Raw genomic sequence first — 18,345 nt, 5'->3', positions numbered from 1 at the left:
TGATCAATGCATGGAAGCTTGTATGAAAGGACCGGCTGCTTCTAATGTACAAGGATAAACCACTGTACCCATGGTAGTTTACTTTCTTTTCTTCAAGTAAAAGGCACCATTGATGCAATAAACCTGCTTGGAACAGTACCACTAGTTGTGGTCCATTCTGCATATTTTTATACATGTACGTCTCTCGTTACATACCTCTTTGATTAAAGTAGTTTGGCATGTGCTATGAGTGCTTTATACGTATGGATACTAAACTTATCGTTCCCATGACAACAAAGTCCACTTGATTTACTCTCATGTAGTTACGTTTAGTACAAAGAGCAAGCGTGTTGATCCATCGTTATCCCATAGATGCACCATTTCCACACATGCAGCTGATAGCATCCATGGTTGTCCTTGCATCGTTTGACGATTCTATGTATGCAACCCTGGAATTGTCATAAGGCTACAGCACCTCCTTGCCTCCATAACTTTATAAGAGGCTGACTCAAACACTATATGCTACCTACAACTATTACCGAACAACAGCATGAACTTTAAGATATCCATTTTTGTGGCCTTCATTGTTTGTACACTTATGGTGCTAGCTACATCACCTCCCGCTACTGAACAAGGTCAAGGAAACAACCAAGCTACGCGTGGTAACGAAAATCCTATATGTGTCTTCAGATGCTTTTCGAACAAGGATAGGCGACAGAAATGCTTTGATGATTGCATGAAAGGCCTGACGTCTACTGGTGTAGCTCAAGGATAAATCACTGATGTACCCAATACATTATGTTTTGTTACTTATTTTCCCTTCAAGTAAAATGCATCATTGATGCTTCTCAATAAACCTGCTTGGAATAGTACTACGAGCTGTGATTCAACATGCATACCTTTGTATATCTATCACATTGCTTCTTTGATTACAGTAGTCTGGCAGGTGCAATGAGCACTTTGTGCACATGGATAGCACTATCATCTCCATGGCAACACAATCCTCTTGCGTCACTCTCATGTGTTGCATTTAATACAAGGGAGCAAGGGGTGCTGGTTATCTTTATTCCTGGTGAAGAGCATCGTTTTCGCCAAATGCAGCCAATAGCAGCTGGCATGCATTGGTTCTCATCGCTTGCTATTTCTTTATGGTACCCTGGAGTTTGCGAAGGCCCCTCAAACTAGCGAAAAGGCAAAAGGATAACGACTCCTTGATTTCAACAAATCTATAAAGGGTTCATCCAAAAAGCAAACGCTGCTATCCTTCACTATCCAGCAAGATGAACTTCAAGCTATCCGTTTTCGTGGCTCTCGTCATTTGCACACTTTTGGTGACCGCTGCACCACCTCCCGCTCAAGACGCTCAGAAATCTACTGCTGGTAGCGAAGATACTGAAGAAATACTAGCATTTTGTACCTATATGTGTGGTTCCCAGCCGATGAAGAAACGCAAATCATGTGCTGAAACCTGCCAGAAGAGGGAGTTGGAAAGAAACAAGCAAAAACAATAATGGATGGTCTGCCAGTGGTAGTAGATGGTGCGCTTTATTGCATCTTTTGCTTAGTAAAACCATCCAATTGGTGTTTCTCAATAAACCTATTTGGCATAGTAATGCGATTGATCCTCTTTCGACCTGACATTTTTCAATTTCGTCGAGCATACATGCTGTTGTTGACATAGTGTTTCGCTTGCATACCTTCGATTTGGGGTTTTCAAAGCTGCCAATGCTAATAGGTGAAGCACAACATTATACAGGCATTGATCTTCTGATGCATCATGAAAAGGATGATACCTGCATAGTATCCGACATGTTGATGTCAGCAGTAAACTCAACAACAGCACTTTTAGGATATGGGCAACCACGTCAAACACACCCTGCATATCGATTTGGATCGTGTGCCTGATACACATCTCTCGCCTCTTAGGTCGCAGTAGTTTGCCATCACTCTTTGGGGTTTAGGCACTTTTTTTTTTGCACGCGACGACACAATAAATGCGACCATTCTCATTACAAATGTATATCCATAGCTCTAGAAAAAGGTGCAAAAAGGCCTATCAATTGGTCATTTCAGGTAGAAAGCATCATTTTCGCCAAATGCAGCCGATAGGGGATGGGATGCATTGGTTCTGCATCGCTTGGTATTTCTTAACGCCCCTCTTGGACTTGGCGAAAGCCCTTAGCGCAAAGTCAAAAGTACAACGACTCCTTGATTTCAACAAACTCTATAAAGGGCTGATCCAGAAAGCAATTGCTACTATCCTTCATTATCCAGCAAGATGAACTTCAAGCTATCCGCTTTCCTGGCCCTCGTCATTTGCACACTTTTGGTGCTCGCTACACCACCTCCCAATCAAGGCGATCCTAAACCAGTTGACAAGAAGCTTGAACAAGGCCTAGCCATTTGTGCCATGGGGTGCGGTTCTGGACCAGTAAACGAACGCAAATCCTGTACTGAAAAGTGCCAGAATGATGTGAGGGCAAAATACGCGCCAAAATAAATCGGAGGTTTACCAGTGGTAGTAGATAATGCACTTTATTGCTATCCTTTTTGCTTAATACAAAACTGTGCAATTGCTGTTTTTCAATAAACCTATTGGGCGCAATGCGTCTGATACATACATAGCCTCCTTCGCCTTGCTGCCACTTTTCAATTTCATCAATCATGCATGGCGTTGACATGATGTTTCGCTTGTTGCATACCTTTGGATTTGGGATTTCCAGAGCTGCCAATGCGAGCAAGGGAAGCACAACGATACACACGCATTGATATGACGCATCATGAAAAAAGGGATGGTGTATAGTATTGAACAAGTTGATGTCCGCAGTAACTCAACAACGACACTTTCTAAAATATGGGCAATCACGTCAAACCCACCCCTGCATATCGATTTGGATCGTGTGCCTGATACAGTATATCTCTCGCCTTTTAGATCGCAGTAGTTTACCATCATTTTTTGAGGCCTAGGCCTAGTCACCTTTTTGCACGCGAAGACAAAATAAATGGACAATCCTCATTATAAAATGGGTATTCACTGCTCTAAGCAAATGAGCAAGAATGTCTATCAATTGGTGATTTCAGGTAGAAAGCATCATTTTCGCCAAATGCAGCCGATAGGGGATGGGATGCATTAGTTCTGCATCACTTGGTATTTCTTAACGCCCCTCTTGGACTTGGCGAATGCTCTTAAACTGCCACGAATTCAAAAGTACAACGCCTCCTTGATTTCAACAACTATAAAGGGCTGATCCAAAAAGCAAACGCTGCTATCCTTCATTATCCCGCAAGATGAACTTCAAGCTATCCGTTTTCCTGGCTCTCGTCATTTGCACGCTTTTGGTGACCGCTGCACCACCTCCCAATCAAGATGCTCCGATAGCCATTGACAAGAGCAGGTTTAACAATATGCTAGCGACTTGTGGCTTCTCGTGCAGCATGGCACCACAAGGCGAAAAGTCTGTCAAAGCATGTAATGACAAGTGCAAGAATGAAGTGAAGGCAAAATACAAGCCAAAATAAATCGGTGGTCTACCCGTGGTAGTAGATTGTGCGCTTTATTGCTTCTGTTGCTTACTAGTTAAACTATCCAATTGTTGTTTCTCAATAAACCTATTTGTCATGTTATGATATCCTCCTTTGGCTTGACATTTTTCAATTTCATTGTGAGCATACAATGGTCTTTTGCTTGCATACTGTAACAAGGGGCTTACGGATGAAAAAAGTGTGAAGCGAACAACGGGGTTCTTTATTGCATGAAGATCACGAGGTATTAGCGAGACGTGTCCTTGTCAACAATGGGCATCATCCATATCGGGAATTCAAGTGTGCAAGGTTGGTCAGGCGGAGGAGGCAAGTGGAGTCGTCGCTTTTTCTTTCACTACCACTACCACTACTACTATGCATCGTACTGGCAGCAGCACCGCCATCTCTATGCCATCATCTCCTTCCGTAATGGTGTCTTCAACGACCAACGACGACGATGGGGATCTTTCAGTACCGACGTCCATGTCCAATGCATCGTTATCTTGGGATCAGCTGAGACGACAAGCTCGCCAAGTCGAAAACGAAATCGAGCTCAAGCTTGCAACACTCTCCAAACTAGGTGCATCTGTTTCATCGCCACCCTCGCATACAACAAGTCCCGATTCGATCGCCATGAATAGTATGGGAAAGCCGAGCCAAGAACTAGAAACCGAAGAGCTATTAAGAAAGGTGCGTAACTGGAAAGGATCGTACAGGATTGCATGGATTTCTTACATGTCACATGGGCACAGTTACAATCCATCATTACATCCATGGGCCAAGTATTGGATCGACCCAGTGCAACTCCCACCAATCCATCCATGATACACATGTTGGAACGACACAAGGATATCTTGCTTGATTACAACAAGGAGTTTCGACGTGTCAAGGTATGGATGCCATTGTCGGCATGAATACATGTAAATGTTAACGGTGTGGATCACATAGTCAAATATCAAGGCAGCACAAGATCGAGCCAATTTAATGAATCAAGTACAAGATGAAATCAGGTATCTCTTACATCATCTTAGTCCATAATGGATCATTTCACTAACATCCAATCTTTGAAGGATCTTCAATACAGCAAATGAAAGTGGATCAGATTATTATTTATCCGAACGCAATCGAATTGAAGGCTCGCATCGAATGACCGATATGATTTTGGAGTAAGTGAGGTCAATGATCAATGATGATGTTAGGATAGAGGATTGACATTGTGTGATTTAGGCAAGCCTATGCTACACGGCAAGACATATCTCATCAAGGAAGAATGCTTCGTAACATTAACAGTCGGGTCGGCGGTGTCATCGGTGTGTATCCATAAATGGAGGGAGGGAAAGAAAAAAGAAGGTGGGGGGAGGGGTTTTCAAGGTTGAATGGATGATCACTGATAATGATGGTTGCTAGGTCGTATACCTGGTATCAATAATCTGATTAGTCGTATCAATACACGGAGAAAGCGAGATACTTTGATTATGGCTGGTGTTATATCGACTTGTATTATATTGATTATGCTTTACTGGCTACACACATAAACGATTTGTAATCTTTGGAAAATGTCGTACGGATTTCTATCTCTACCGGTGGAACGATTGTGCATTGTGCAAGCTCGTGAACAGACATTCTAATTGTACAACAAAAGTATCTCCGCGATTATTGGGGTAGTGTAGTAGTATGGTGCATACATAGAGGGATCATGATTTGACTCGATAAAAAACGCATTGAAACGTATACCCTAAAGCTCCATCCCCACACACACAAAACATGACTCAAGCTATCAGACACACCCGCTCACTCTCACTCACCCTCCTTGTTCTCCTTGTTTATCCACGAGGATAGGATTTTTAAGGGGAGCATGTCTCTTTTTTCTTTTGATTCTGAGTAAAAGGCAAGTTGGCGGGCAACATAGTGACAGATTTGGGGTTGCATACTTGTTGTTACGCAAGAAGAAAGATCCTTCACCATATTGGGAATTACAACATCTTGTGTGTGTAAAAAGTTAGCTCATCCATGCGGATTTCCTTTAACTCTCTTTCTTGTTTATTATCATCAAGATGCCTCCCAATGATGATCTTGCCTTATCTCCACCAGCATCACCATCCAAATTAGCGGGTGCCTGGCAGCAACGGGAGGCAACAGTGGGAACCCAACAACAACAACAACAACAACAACAGCATCATATTGATCCATCATCATCATCAACAGCAACATCTTCTTCTGCTGCCCTGAATAGCTCAAAAAGCACTCCTTTTCAACACCATCGTCGTTTACGTACAACAAGCTTTGGTATGGGACCGACTCCAACTAGAGCTCCCAGTATGACGCTTCACCAACGACGTCGAACAGCTTCCAACGCTGGTCATGGCAGCATCAACAAAGCCGTGTCAGATGTGCGATTGTTACCACGCCTTGAAGAAGAGAATGCCAACTTGCCACCCCAGGTAAAAGACTAAACACGCATTGACACCAATGACGACGACCACTTATGGACATGATTAGGGTTCCATTGAGTTTATTATTGCTCAAGTTGAACGACAGAATGCTATGCTCGATGAGGATCCCAAGTCGGTGTGTATACAGTCTAATGAGCTCAAGGCGCACTTGTCGACTATGCAGAACCTGGTTACCGACAACAACAGCTCTGAGGAGGATATCGATTGGGAGTTTTGGACAGCTTTGATTGATGACTTTGGTGCTGTTGCTACAAAGTTACCTCATTTACTCTCGGCCAAACTTAAAGCGGGTATTCCTTCCAAGCTTCGAGGTGTCATTTGGCAAGTATGTGTACTATATTGATTCCCCTTGAAAATCCCAACACCGACTTATGCAAATCATTCAAATAGGCAATGTCTCAGAGTGCGTCCTTACATCTCGAAACCGTTTATGGCCAACTCGTAGCCGAGCATTCACCTTATGAACGTATCATTCAACGTGATCTTGCACGCACCTTTCCCAGTGTTGAAATGTTCAAACAAGAAGGAGGTGATGGTCAACAAGCACTCGAACGCGTCCTCAAGGCTTATAGCTTGTATGATTCGCATGTTGGTTATTGTCAAGGTCTTGCTTTTCTCGTGGGTCCTTTATTGATGAATGTAAGTACACATATCTCAAAAAGTAAATGAGCAACCTGCTTACTCTGCATTTTTAGATGCCTGAACAACAAGCATTTTGTGTCTTTGTGCGATTGATGGAAACATACGAGATGCGAACCATGTTCACGCTCAACATGGAAGGATTACAGCTACGATTGTATCAATTCAGCAGTCTGCTGGCGCAAATCTTGCCCGAGCTTTCAGATCATCTTGCCAACCATTCCGTTCATGCACCCATGTACGCCTCACAATGGTTCTTGACACTCTTCGCTTATGCATTTCCAATTTCGCTTGTCATGCGTATCTACGACATCATCTTTGCCGAAGGAGCAGCTGAAACGATTATGCGAATAGCCATTGCTTTATTGAAACGATCCCAAGATCAGCTATTGGAAATGACTGAATTTGAGGATATCCTTGATCTTGTCACCTCCAAGTTGCACCTTGCATACAGTGATGACGCCAGCATGATGATTAATGACGCCATGGAGCTTAGTGGATTGATCACGCGTGAAAAGATCGACAATTTGGCTGAGCTCTATCTCAAAGAAGTTGAACAAGAGCAAAAGCAAACGGAGCAAGTCCTCGCTGTTCGTTTCAACTTTTGGTCAAAGCAATCATCAGATAACAACAACAACAACACTGCTGCTACGACATCCAAGAAAAAGAAACGTGAATCGAGTAGCTGGTTACGAAAGCGTGCTTCATCATCATCATCCAGCTCCACCGATGAGAGCTCTTGCACTACCACAACAACAGCAACTACCGTTGCCACATCAACAACCACCACAACACCACCAGGGCAAGATGTTGCTATGCTACATCAACAAATCGAAGACCTGCTTTTGGCACTATCACAGATCCAGAATGAACATTTACAAGTGAAACAAGAGCTCGTGCAAATCAAGATGGATAAGATGGATGTGGAAGCGGAAAGAGATGCTCTCAAGATGACGATGATGGGTCTTGAACAACAACCTGATGATGTGGCGACGTTACGTTCAGAGCTTGCAAAGACCAAAGAATCCAACTTTGAATTACAACAACAAAACGAAGAGCTGAAACATCAGAATCAAATGGCCAAAGAAGCTCAAACAGGTCTTATTGAAAAGATGGTCAATATGAAGAACAAGATGGAGCAAATGGAAAGCGATCATCACAAGACGGTCCGTGCACATGAAAAGACACTTTACAAGATTCAGGAACAGCAGCAGCAACAGCAACAACGATCACAGCGACCTTTGATGGCCAATCGTTCTTTATCATCCAATGAAGCAACATGTTCCACACACACCGAGAAACGATGTCATGAACTTGAACAACTCCTTGCGGATGCTAAATTACATATAGCTGAATTGGAGACATTTGGCGTTGCTAAGCGACCCACAGCAACGGCAACAAGTTCAGCAGCACAACAACAAATGAAACGAAGGAGTTACGATCCTTCCAAGGCAAACAAACGAGCCAGCTTTTATGGTCGATTCTGGTCATCGGTCACCACAACACCTTCTTCTTCTCAACAAGAGACACCCCCTTCAAGCCCGATCTAATACCGCATCTTTTTTATTCCCTCATCTCTCAGATTTCCCCCACTTCATGATATGCCCTGCCATTCTTTTTAAGATTACCCCCATACTCCTATACACACGCACGCACGCACGTTCTCTTTCATGCATTGTTTTTCTTTTCCTCATTTTCATCTTGTCCATTGACCGACACACTATTATCATACATGTTGTATGCCATCTACTATCCTTTAAGCCCCCTCCTCGTATTTATTTGTCCTTTTTATCGCGTACCCTAGATATATAAATCACCCACATGATTCACCGTTGACTTGTTTTCAAATTGGTTGATTGGATGTATGCATGCATGATGATGCCGTGGGAAGTAGACATTGATCAATGCCCTTGACATCATGAACATGCCAAAGTATATGATGTGGGATAAAAATTATGTAATCATAACAGTAGGGGAGTAGTAGTTGGTTGTGGTGGTGGTGGTCATGGTGATCATGGATGTTGTTGGCATGGATACAAAGGAAACACCCCAACTAAGTGGAAACAGTATTTGTCTCACGCATGGATTAGTTTTCATATGGACAAGTGGGATGGGGGGGGGGGAACAAGAAAACCGATAATACAGTGGACGTTGTCGTTGGCTGGCACATGGGGTTGATTAAAACCGCACATGCTTTTGTGAAGGACTGAGCTTAAAAAGTCGGTGTGTGGGGTAATCATGCCGGATCCATAAGCGCATTTCCACCGCATCAGGCAACGGGTTACTTTTCTTTCTCGCTTTCCTCTCGTCCTCTTCTAATGGCTCCTCAAGTCATCAACAAGGTCCTCATTGCCAATCGTGGTGAAATTGCATGTCGTGTCATTCGCACATGCCGTCGCATGGGCATTGCTACAGTGGCTGTCTATTCTGACAGGTATTGTTTCTCTTTTCAGGGCACATCCCCCACCCACCCACACAATGAATTAACCCAACCCAATCCAATCCAATAGTGATGAGAATGCTCCCTTTGTGCGTCTTGCTGATGAAGCCTACCATTTGGGTCCATCCGTTGCAGCAGAATCCTATCTCGACGGTGACAAGATCATTGCACTAACACAACGTTCGGGTGCCGATTCCATTCATCCTGGCTATGGTTTCTTGTCCGAGAATGCTGATTTCGCTCAAAAGGTGCTTGAAGCTGGCATCAACTTTATTGGTCCCACGCCTGATTCCATTCGAGCCATTGGTGACAAGGTAAACAGTAGTTCTCATCAGCTTCTTTTTGTTCCTTTATTGATCATGTGATCATCATCATCCAGAGTGCCGCCAAAAACTTTATCAAAGCACATGCACCTACTATCCCCCTTATCCCTGGATACAATGGCGATGATCAAAGTGTTGAACGTCTCGAACAAGAAGCTAAGCGCATTGGTATGGATTCAATTGCAATTACAGCAGGTGATGTATAAATGCTGATGATGATCCTTTTATAGAATTCCCTGTTCTTCTCAAGGCTTCTGCTGGTGGTGGTGGTCGTGGTATGCGTGCTGTTTATGATACCAGCAAGTAAGTAGGATACAAAGGAAGTCATTCGAATACATACTTATGAGCGATTTTACCTAGGTTACGTGAAGAGATTGAAGCAGCTAAGGGTGAATCGTTGCGTTCTTTTGGATCGGATAAGCTATTGATTGAGAAATACTTTGAAAGTATTCGCCATGTTGAGGTAAAGGGAAATGGGATATTAATAATGGGGTTCACACGGGGTCTCACAAACAATGCATCTTTGCGTAGATCCAAGTTTTTGGTGACAAATATGGAAATGTATACCACATCAATGAACGTGATTGCTCAGTCCAGCGTAGACATCAAAAAGTTGTCGAAGTAGGTTACACCAACAACGCATAAAGACATGTGTGTACAATGGAGCTCATACATACATAACTAGGAAACGCCATCACCTGCCGTGGACCCTGAATTGCGTAAGGCCATGACCGGTGCTGCTGTTGAGTTGTGTCGCAAACTTGGTTACCTCGGTGCTGGTACCGCCGAATTCATTTTGGTAAGAGGAAAGAGAATGATTGTACTTGAATCGACGTTTCATTAATACATCACCCTAGGATGAGAAAACCAAAAAGTTTTACTTCTTGGAGCTTAATACGCGCTTGCAAGTCGAACATCCCATTACTGAATGTATCTCAGGCTTGGATCTTGTTGAATTGCAATTATTGGTTGCTCAGGGTAAGTGATGGTTTTTATTCATACATGGATGGATGTTTGACTTTTTTCTTTAAAGGTGTAAACCTCAAGGAGCTTGGTGTTCTTGAGAACATCCCATTCAAGGGCCATGCCATTGAAGTGCGTTTGTGCGCCGAGGATCCAGACAATGAGTTTAGCCCTCGTACAGGTCTCATTCGCAAATGGAGTCCTGCTACTGGTCTTCCTGGTGTACGTTTTGATACGGGTGTTGAGGATGGTATGTACTAAATGGGCTTTTGTGAATGATGCAAACAAGCAAGCTAATGACCCTTTTTTTTCCATCACAGGATCCGAGATCACCGTGTTCTATGATTCGATGATTGCCAAGATCATTGTTCATGCTCCTACACGTGCTGAAGCAGTTCGCCGCATGTCTGCAGCCTTGGCCCGTACGGTGATTTTGGGTGTTACTACGAATCAAAAGTTCCTATTGAGTATCATGAACAATGCACGCTTCCAATCTGGCACCTTTGATACCAACTTTATCCCATTGGAACGTGAGCAGTTATTCCCCAAGCGTCAATTGGCCGATGTACAAGGTAGCGTGGTGGCCGCCACATTATTCCAATGGATCGTCCAAAAGTCGCAACGCGTTCATTTGCGCAATATTCAACCCAACTGGCGCAATGTCAAGTGGCGAGTGCCTAGCAAGAAATACACTGTCAACAACCAAGAGCAAGTAGAGATCCAATACAATTATCAGGGACAACAACAAAAGTCGCATCAATTCCAATGCAAGCTATCCGAGGAAAAAAATGAAGGCCCTGGTCTTCAAGTTGTGTTGTATGATGCACAATATGGCACTGCAGTTCCCGGTCCCGAGGGGGTACAAGGATGTGCTGGGTTGGTGCGTTGCAGCATCGGTAGGTTAAAAAGATGAAACTCAAAGGGGTGAAAGAGGAAGAATGTGAAGCACTAATTGTATCATCATCATCATCAAGATGGTAGTCAACGCTATTTTTACGTGGCAGAGCACATTCAAGACATCAATGAAAAGATCTACTTTGTGCATGACTTTGTTCAAGGTTATCCTGTCGAGCTAGCCAAGTTTGACCGTTTGCAGACATCTGATGCACAAGCTGAAGATGATCGAGGTAAGATTTTTGGATGATGATACAAAGGAACAAATTCAGTTGACACGTGAGCTCCCCCTTTAGTGACACCTTATACATCATCCATGCCATGCCGTATTCTTAAAATCTTGGCTCCCAGTGGCACCGTGGTCAAAAAGAACGATCCATTGTTGTCGATTGAATCGATGAAGACCGAGGTCAAGCTTCTCAGTCGTCATGAAGGCGTCGTAACTATGCGTGTCGAAGAGAATCAATTGGTAGATGCACGTGTACTCTTGTGTCAGGTTGATGAAGTAAAGAAGTAAACAATGACCCATTTTACATGTGGCTGAATGACACACACACGCACATAATTCATGTTTCCAATCTCATTTACACGAAACCAATTGTCATGGAAATGTATTTCATTGGTGAGCGGGGGTGGTCATTATTCAAAAAGGATGGCTGGGCGGTGGTTGTATACATATGCAGCAGCAGGAGCAGGAGGTGTTGCGGCGGTGATCAAGAGTTTACCAACCCCCAATGCAAATGTGCCTTGATGATGATGCAGCAACTGTAAACAAAATGACACGCATGACCCAGACAAGCGGCGACTTTTGTGTATCCCAAATACATCATCTTGATGCGGATTGGGGCATGCACATACTTACACACACACAACACACACACACACATTCCCCTTGTTTCCTTGATTGCTTTTAAAAGTGGAACGTTTTCAGTCGGGCCCATTTCTTTCTCTTGTTTTCTTTTCTTTTCAACCATCCTTCATTTACATGCTTCGTTTATCATCTCCACTCCAATTACAACAAGTTTGGGAACGACCCAAAGCATCACCACCACCCTCTTCTCCTGTACGCTATACGGATGAACAAGGTATGTAATAATGATAGAACAATCTAGCCATTTCTCTTGTGCTTATTCGTATGTATAAGATGACCAAGAGGACGCCGAAGCCAAGCAATATGCATCCTCTATAGTATCAAATGCAGTATCCGAAACACATTGTTCCGTGGTTGGAAGCATCGAAATCCCCATTCCTCCTCCGCGACCCGCACCTATGGTGCCACCCAAAGATCCTCATTATCAACAACGTCCATCTACTCGTTCAACGAGCCATCATAGCAGCTGCAATAGCAGTGCCATCACCCATAACAGCAGCCGGTCTGTCGATAATACCCAACAACAACAAGAAGGCGAACGACGTCAAAGTAGCTTTGTGCCACCTGTGATGCATGACAGCTCATCGGCTGACGGGACAACCTCTTTTTGCTCATCTTCTAACATGCCCCCAACTCCAACATCTGCTATGCATTCCAAATCCAAAGATTGTTTATCATCAGGCATTCCACCACCACCACCTATACCCAACATGGAAAGCACAATCTCTTCTTCAAGAGAAGATGGTGGAAGCTTGAGACGCGCAGCTTCACGACTCTCACTCAAGCGACGTGGTTTCTCCAAGAAAATCAAAAAGGTGCTTTCATTTCACAAGAAACGACAATCCACAGTTTTATAAGCCCACTTATTTATTCCTTTCTTTCCCTCATTTACATATATATATACCCACTTCCATCTCTTATATTAGTATCATCATAGTTATCATCACACACAAAAGAGCATTTCAAAGTACTTTCGTTCCTCTTCTTCTACTCGCTTGTCCTTGTATGTTTACAGGCCCGATAGCACATATAAGCCCACATGCATCATTTTATATTTCCAAATGAACCGGCTGCAGCCACCATACTATATTACATCAAACCATCTTGTGATCTATTATGATGTATGGTCTCGGCCAAAAGAACTTTCAATCATTGTACTTTTTTCTTCCAATTGTATCACCTCACCCCCATTGCAACAACAAATAAAACTATGCTTAAAACTTATAAAGATCATGGAAATGAGAAATTATTATAGGAAGATACATTTACAACGGAGGGAACAGACGACAGGAAAAGACAAACATTTACATATAAGAAAGTGATGGACAAGGATGGTGTTGAAAGGGAATACGGGCTTGATGATGACAATAAGGGAGGGCGATAAAAAAGGTGCTTAAGATTGATCCTCTTTTTTGATGGTGGTGGTCGTGGTGGTGTTATTGTTGTTGGATGGCTTTTCTTGTGGTGTATCGGTAGCAGGTGTTGTTTCTTCATCATCATCCTCATCATTGTATATTGATTTGGTGGGCATGGTCATATTCTTATCCTCAAACAATGGACCAAGTTCAGTTTTCCACGTGCGTCGTTTCTCCATGGCATTAACTGTATTTTCAGACAACACAGCTCTTGGGGCAGTCGCTTTACGTTTCTTGGACTTTTGCACTCGCTATAGAAGAAAAAAGTCAATACATGCTTGTTTGATGTAGGTGTTTGTATTGCTACTTACGAATCGTTTGGCATAGCATTGCTCTACTTGTTGGTCGTAGGTGTCCAGCACACTTCGATATTGCTCATATTGTAGTTGTTGATCGACGACTTCAAGCAGCTTTGATTTCCTATGCTCATTGACCTTTGATTGCTCCTCTAGTTCACGACCCAGCTTTCGTAGTTCGGCACAAATCTCATCATCTTCTCGTGCGTTCCAATCAATCTACGAGATAATGAAATGTTAGTTGCCATGGCAACCTACACCCATCCATCATGACACCTACATCATCATCCGTGAAAAGACCAGCATAGCGTAGCTCACGTTTGAGTCGTTCCTCGAAATCAACGATATCCTCAGGTGGATCAGGAGCAAGTTCAGTGATCGTACGCCCACCCGAATAAGAAGACACTGAATCCGTATCCATAGGATCATCCTCCTCATCCTCATCTTCACTTCCGGCCATGGCTCTGATATCGCTCACATCCACCAAATCTTCCAATACCAAACTGCTCAATAATCGCTCCGTCAAACTTCCACAGCTCAAATCATCGGTCAATAAATAATCGTCGGTGATGGCCTCGCCTTGTTTAAGATATCGTGCTCGCTCTGGTGGTGGCGGTGGTAATGCTTCTGATGAAGAGGAGGCACCATTGCCCGTCATGGATATATCAGGATCTGAAGAAATGCGGTTGTTGTTGCTGGGTGCTGGTGAATTGGATCGTCCACGTGTCTGTGAAGAAGTAGTAGGTGGGACTACGTTGGCTTCCTCATTGGCCCATGTCTCTAAATAATGCTGTCCAAGCGGAGGTATAAGAAATGGCTTCACATCATCGCCCTAAGTAAACCCGTCAGTTAGCTACATATACATGGATGTCCACAAACGCACCACTTGCCTTTTCCAATAGAAATTTGCGATCATCTTCAGTAAGTTGACGGAAATAATAGTCCATAGCACCCCAAAATGTCGTTACAGGCACTTGATCCTTGGCCTTTACACGCACAAAGTCGAGCTCTTCCTGATGTGCTGCTTTTGCCTTGTGATGCTTGCCGTGTGTTTCTCCATTTGCACGTGATGATGCCTTTGATGACTTTTTCTTTTTGGGTTGACTCATCTAACAACATGTTAGGATATCAAAGATAGAGTAACAAATGATAAATGTACCTCATGTGGTCTTGGTAGATGGTGCTTTCCAGAAGATGCTGGTGGAGATACACTGCGTGTCACTATCGAAGGCGCGTCATCCAACTTTTTGATCTTGACAATGTGATGTGGCGATTCACTACGAGCTACAAATACCCAATTAGCTCCCATCCTCTCGAACTCGCCATCCAAGTAACCACTTGCCATGCTTTGTATCGATCTCTGTACTGCTATCTCTACGTCGACGTTGCCTCAAAGCTTCCAATGCCCTGTTAAACGTGATTAATCATCCTCCCCTTCCCTTGTGGATCAAAGTAAATGACTTACGCTTGTCGATCGGTTTGGCCTTGCCTTGGTGAATATGCATCTTCACCTAAATCATACAAAGTTAGATGTGTGCAACAAAATGATAATGTGTAGAGAGAGAGAGACTTACTGGATTCCCGTTTCATGCGCATCTTTTCCATCATGACACTGACGTTTTTACCAGAACCACTGCCGGCTGCTTTTTTCCCTTCATTACCACCTATTCGATATTCAACATGATGGTGTTACTGATATCCTCGTATATGCATCCACCCACCCACGCATACAACACACAACACACACTCTCCACACACACGCTCTCTCTCTTACCACCAGTCTCCCGCACCTTGACGTTCTTGTCCAAGTGGCCAAAGTCTTTACGTAAATGGCGCAATCGAGTTTCAGCACGTGTAAGGACTCGTTCTAAGTCTGCCTTGATGTTTGCAAGGTCGCTGACACCAGGAAGATGGTGAGATGGAGATCCATGGGAAGCGTTGTTATTATTTCTTGTAGATTGCTGGTGACCACGATAATGAAAGGCCGTGGATTGCGAGACTGGAGTAGGCGGACTGTATCGATGCGTCAAGTCAGAGTAGGATGAATCGGAATCCATGGCAGGCGTGTGTATGGGAGAAAAAAGAGCAAGTATGGAGAAGGGAGGAGGGGTGGTGTCTCGTTCTGTTTCGCCGCTACTATACCAACACACACAAAGATCAATTTTAAAAGTGCACACACATACACACACACCTCCTGATAACCATGTTTATCGATGACGATCCCCATTCATGTACAAATAAAGAACACCTTTCTTGTCATATCATCATTACAAGTGTTGTGCACAGTATTACCTTCCCACCTTAAGGATTGAACCATTCACCTTTGCTTTGTACACGTAGTTGAACAAATAAAGATATACATCCTGTATTCATGAGTGGATGGATACCTTTGGCTGGCATCTTTTTATCACAACATGATGGCATCATGGTATGTGTAACTGCAAGATGGTCAATGCACTGATGTAGCACTAGATTCTATCACCCATTCGTTACAAAACTCTGTGTACTTTTGTGTTTTTCCTCTTGATCATCAATGGTAAAGTAAGGTCAATGGCTGATCTAAACAACGTCCCATTCATAACCATAATGAGCCCCATGAAAGCATAAATCATAGTGCAAGAGATTACTTAGATGCCTGCTGTATACTATAAAATGATTCGAATAAAGATTGCCGTAATCCGAATCATGACTCTGAATCGGATGAATCAGAAAGCTGGTTAATTTTGGCCCAAACGATAACCCAGTAAATGGGAACCTCGCTTCTTGTGCTCATTGTTTCAAGCAATCAATTGTACACCACCAAAAATGATCGATCCTCCAATAGGTGAAGTAGATCCCAATGCATAGGTAACCATAGAGATGAAGAAGATCATAACATTCGAACCTTAAATGGTCGGCTACAGCGAGCCACTTCTTTCATGTTGGTTGCAGTGCCCCTTGTTATGTAACCCTTGACATCAGAATACAGAGGGATCGGTGATCACGTGTAACAGTGCTTGAAAGAATCTCACGTACAACTGCCAATGGGTCAATATATCACAAAGGAGCAATTAACATCCATGTGTTCTCATGAACAAAGATCATATACACTCATTGTGTCCCCATCTCCCAACTCATCCTTATCCATGGTCCGATAATGCAATTTAAAAGAGTGATTTATACAAGTTGAGTCTATAAGTAACATATGTTTACCAATTGTAAAAGGCCTTTGGGTTGTAAATGGGCTTGTCCTCTTTCAAGGGGGTCCACACTTTTCGAGATTCCTTCCATCCACGGATATTTCTTCGAGAAGCCTTGTCTTCAACATCATTGCTGGGTGCCTCCTTGAGCAAAAACTTGATGTGTGCTTCAGGGTGATGCATGATACCAAATTGACCACGACCGTGTGGCCGAATACGCTTAATGTAACGACCCTTGCCAACCCACGCTTGTGCTATAGCCATTGTGACCATGATGGTTAGCACGTATCCAATGTGTGCACGTGCCCATCACTTTTCTCCAAACTTACCAACAACCAAATTCTCCATTCCAAATTGATCCTTGGCGTTCTTGCGAGCAAATGCCAAGTTGTGCATAATCTTTTTGGCAGTACGCTTGGGCGAGAATTCCATTTGTTTGATAGCTTCATCCACAGGCATGTTACGGATTTGTCGTGCAAGCATGTTGAGCTTACGAGGGCTTGTTTTCATATTGGCAGATGACCATTTGTACTATGAACAATGGGATGAGTCATCCACATACAGCCATACGATGCAAATAACAACATACTTCTTTTTGCACAGCTTTTTGGGTGGTTTCCTCAGCAGTATCCGCTTCCACCTTGATATTGTCGAATAGAGAAGAGGCACCCACATCAGGTCTTGAAGTTTGTGGTTGCTCTGCAAAACGACGTGCTCCTGTAGAAAAGCTACGAATAGAAGGTAGTATCGTGATTGACTTAGTATGGCGGTATGGTGATAGATAGTGCGTTGAATTGTTGCTCGTTGTACCTCATGGCCTGCATGGATGTCAAACGGCTCGATCCAGCAAGTGGTCGCATTGCTGTTCGGAAGACTGTTGCTAATGGCGATTATCAGCATTCGGACGTGCGTGGATACAAGATTGGAAACGTTGAATACCTAGCGAGTTCATTGCTGTTGTGTTTGTCGGCGGGACAAAGAAGTGTCAATGGATAATCCTTGTTGTGCCATATAAAAATTAGCAGTCTCAGTAAATCGACTTTGGCTCCACACATGCTTGTGCCATTCGATTTTACAATGTAGCCTTCCCCCGCGTATCTACTATTGTGCTTGCTATAACATAATAAATGGATATCGATATTAATCATTTGAAAACATGTGAACATAGTGTGAGAAGCATGCCAATTATCAGAGTCAATGCCCTTCATTCATCCCATCCCGTAAATGAAATGATGTCAGTGGATTGGATACTACATACATAAACCATTTATCAACCAAAAGTTGTTCTGAGAATTCCTCGTACAAGTGACTATCGTTTATCAGCGATAAACAAGTTGCGTTTATGAAAGATACAAAAAGGATGCCAATGAT

The 18,345-nt window shown here is 43.3% G+C and overlaps 8 protein-coding genes across 8 annotated transcripts; 6 read left to right on the top strand and 2 right to left on the bottom strand.

The window, feature by feature from the left end:
- Nucleotides 1–2,257: 2,257 nt before the first annotated feature.
- O0I10_008138 (uncharacterized protein) lies at nt 2,258–2,479 on the top strand (the record flags this gene model as incomplete). The annotated part of the gene is made up of 1 exon (XM_058488145.1): nt 2,258–2,479. One exon carries the CDS (start codon nt 2,258–2,260, stop codon nt 2,477–2,479), a length of 222 nt encoding a protein of 73 aa, XP_058341038.1.
- Nucleotides 2,480–3,267: 788 nt separating this feature from the next.
- On the top strand, nt 3,268–3,498 carry O0I10_008137 (uncharacterized protein; the record flags this gene model as incomplete). The annotated part of the gene is made up of 1 exon (XM_058488144.1): nt 3,268–3,498. One exon carries the CDS (start codon nt 3,268–3,270, stop codon nt 3,496–3,498), a length of 231 nt encoding a protein of 76 aa, XP_058341037.1.
- Nucleotides 3,499–3,876: 378 nt separating this feature from the next.
- O0I10_008136 (uncharacterized protein) lies at nt 3,877–5,036 on the top strand (the record flags this gene model as incomplete). The annotated part of the gene is made up of 6 exons (XM_058488143.1): nt 3,877–4,191; nt 4,254–4,391; nt 4,450–4,511; nt 4,572–4,667; nt 4,729–4,811; nt 4,909–5,036. The coding sequence occupies 6 exons, from the start codon at nt 3,877–3,879 to the stop codon at nt 5,034–5,036; spliced, it is 822 nt and encodes a 273-aa protein (XP_058341036.1).
- A 519-nt stretch (nt 5,037–5,555) lies between these two features.
- O0I10_008135 (uncharacterized protein) lies at nt 5,556–8,143 on the top strand (the record flags this gene model as incomplete). Its single annotated transcript, XM_058488142.1, has 4 exons — nt 5,556–5,942; nt 6,001–6,279; nt 6,345–6,593; nt 6,650–8,143. 4 exons carry the CDS (start codon nt 5,556–5,558, stop codon nt 8,141–8,143), a joined length of 2,409 nt encoding a protein of 802 aa, XP_058341035.1.
- Nucleotides 8,144–8,911: 768 nt separating this feature from the next.
- O0I10_008134 (uncharacterized protein) lies at nt 8,912–11,730 on the top strand (the record flags this gene model as incomplete). The annotated part of the gene is made up of 12 exons (XM_058488141.1): nt 8,912–9,027; nt 9,104–9,347; nt 9,413–9,524; nt 9,587–9,659; nt 9,717–9,819; nt 9,888–9,977; nt 10,042–10,155; nt 10,214–10,334; nt 10,390–10,569; nt 10,640–11,215; nt 11,294–11,446; nt 11,510–11,730. 12 exons carry the CDS (start codon nt 8,912–8,914, stop codon nt 11,728–11,730), a joined length of 2,103 nt encoding a protein of 700 aa, XP_058341034.1.
- A 468-nt stretch (nt 11,731–12,198) lies between these two features.
- O0I10_008133 (uncharacterized protein) lies at nt 12,199–12,941 on the top strand (the record flags this gene model as incomplete). Its single annotated transcript, XM_058488140.1, has 2 exons — nt 12,199–12,298; nt 12,358–12,941. The coding sequence occupies 2 exons, from the start codon at nt 12,199–12,201 to the stop codon at nt 12,939–12,941; spliced, it is 684 nt and encodes a 227-aa protein (XP_058341033.1).
- Nucleotides 12,942–13,477: 536 nt separating this feature from the next.
- Nucleotides 13,478–15,852, bottom strand: O0I10_008132 (uncharacterized protein; the record flags this gene model as incomplete). Its single annotated transcript, XM_058488139.1, has 9 exons — nt 13,478–13,750; nt 13,811–14,014; nt 14,076–14,627; nt 14,686–14,904; nt 14,955–15,079; nt 15,138–15,202; nt 15,261–15,306; nt 15,370–15,459; nt 15,570–15,852. 9 exons carry the CDS (start codon nt 15,850–15,852, stop codon nt 13,478–13,480), a joined length of 1,857 nt encoding a protein of 618 aa, XP_058341032.1.
- Nucleotides 15,853–16,983: 1,131 nt separating this feature from the next.
- O0I10_008131 (uncharacterized protein) lies at nt 16,984–17,926 on the bottom strand (the record flags this gene model as incomplete). Its single annotated transcript, XM_058488138.1, has 5 exons — nt 16,984–17,228; nt 17,304–17,505; nt 17,564–17,702; nt 17,785–17,854; nt 17,914–17,926. 5 exons carry the CDS (start codon nt 17,924–17,926, stop codon nt 16,984–16,986), a joined length of 669 nt encoding a protein of 222 aa, XP_058341031.1.
- Nucleotides 17,927–18,345: the final 419 nt, after the last annotated feature.

Source organism: Lichtheimia ornata (assembly GCF_029851405.1).
Source record: "Lichtheimia ornata isolate CBS 291.66 chromosome Unknown scaffold00042, whole genome shotgun sequence".
NCBI lineage: Eukaryota > Fungi > Mucoromycota > Mucoromycetes > Mucorales > Lichtheimiaceae > Lichtheimia > Lichtheimia ornata.
The sequence above is the reverse complement of the archived record's forward strand: the minus strand, read 5'-3'. Positions and strand labels throughout refer to the sequence as shown.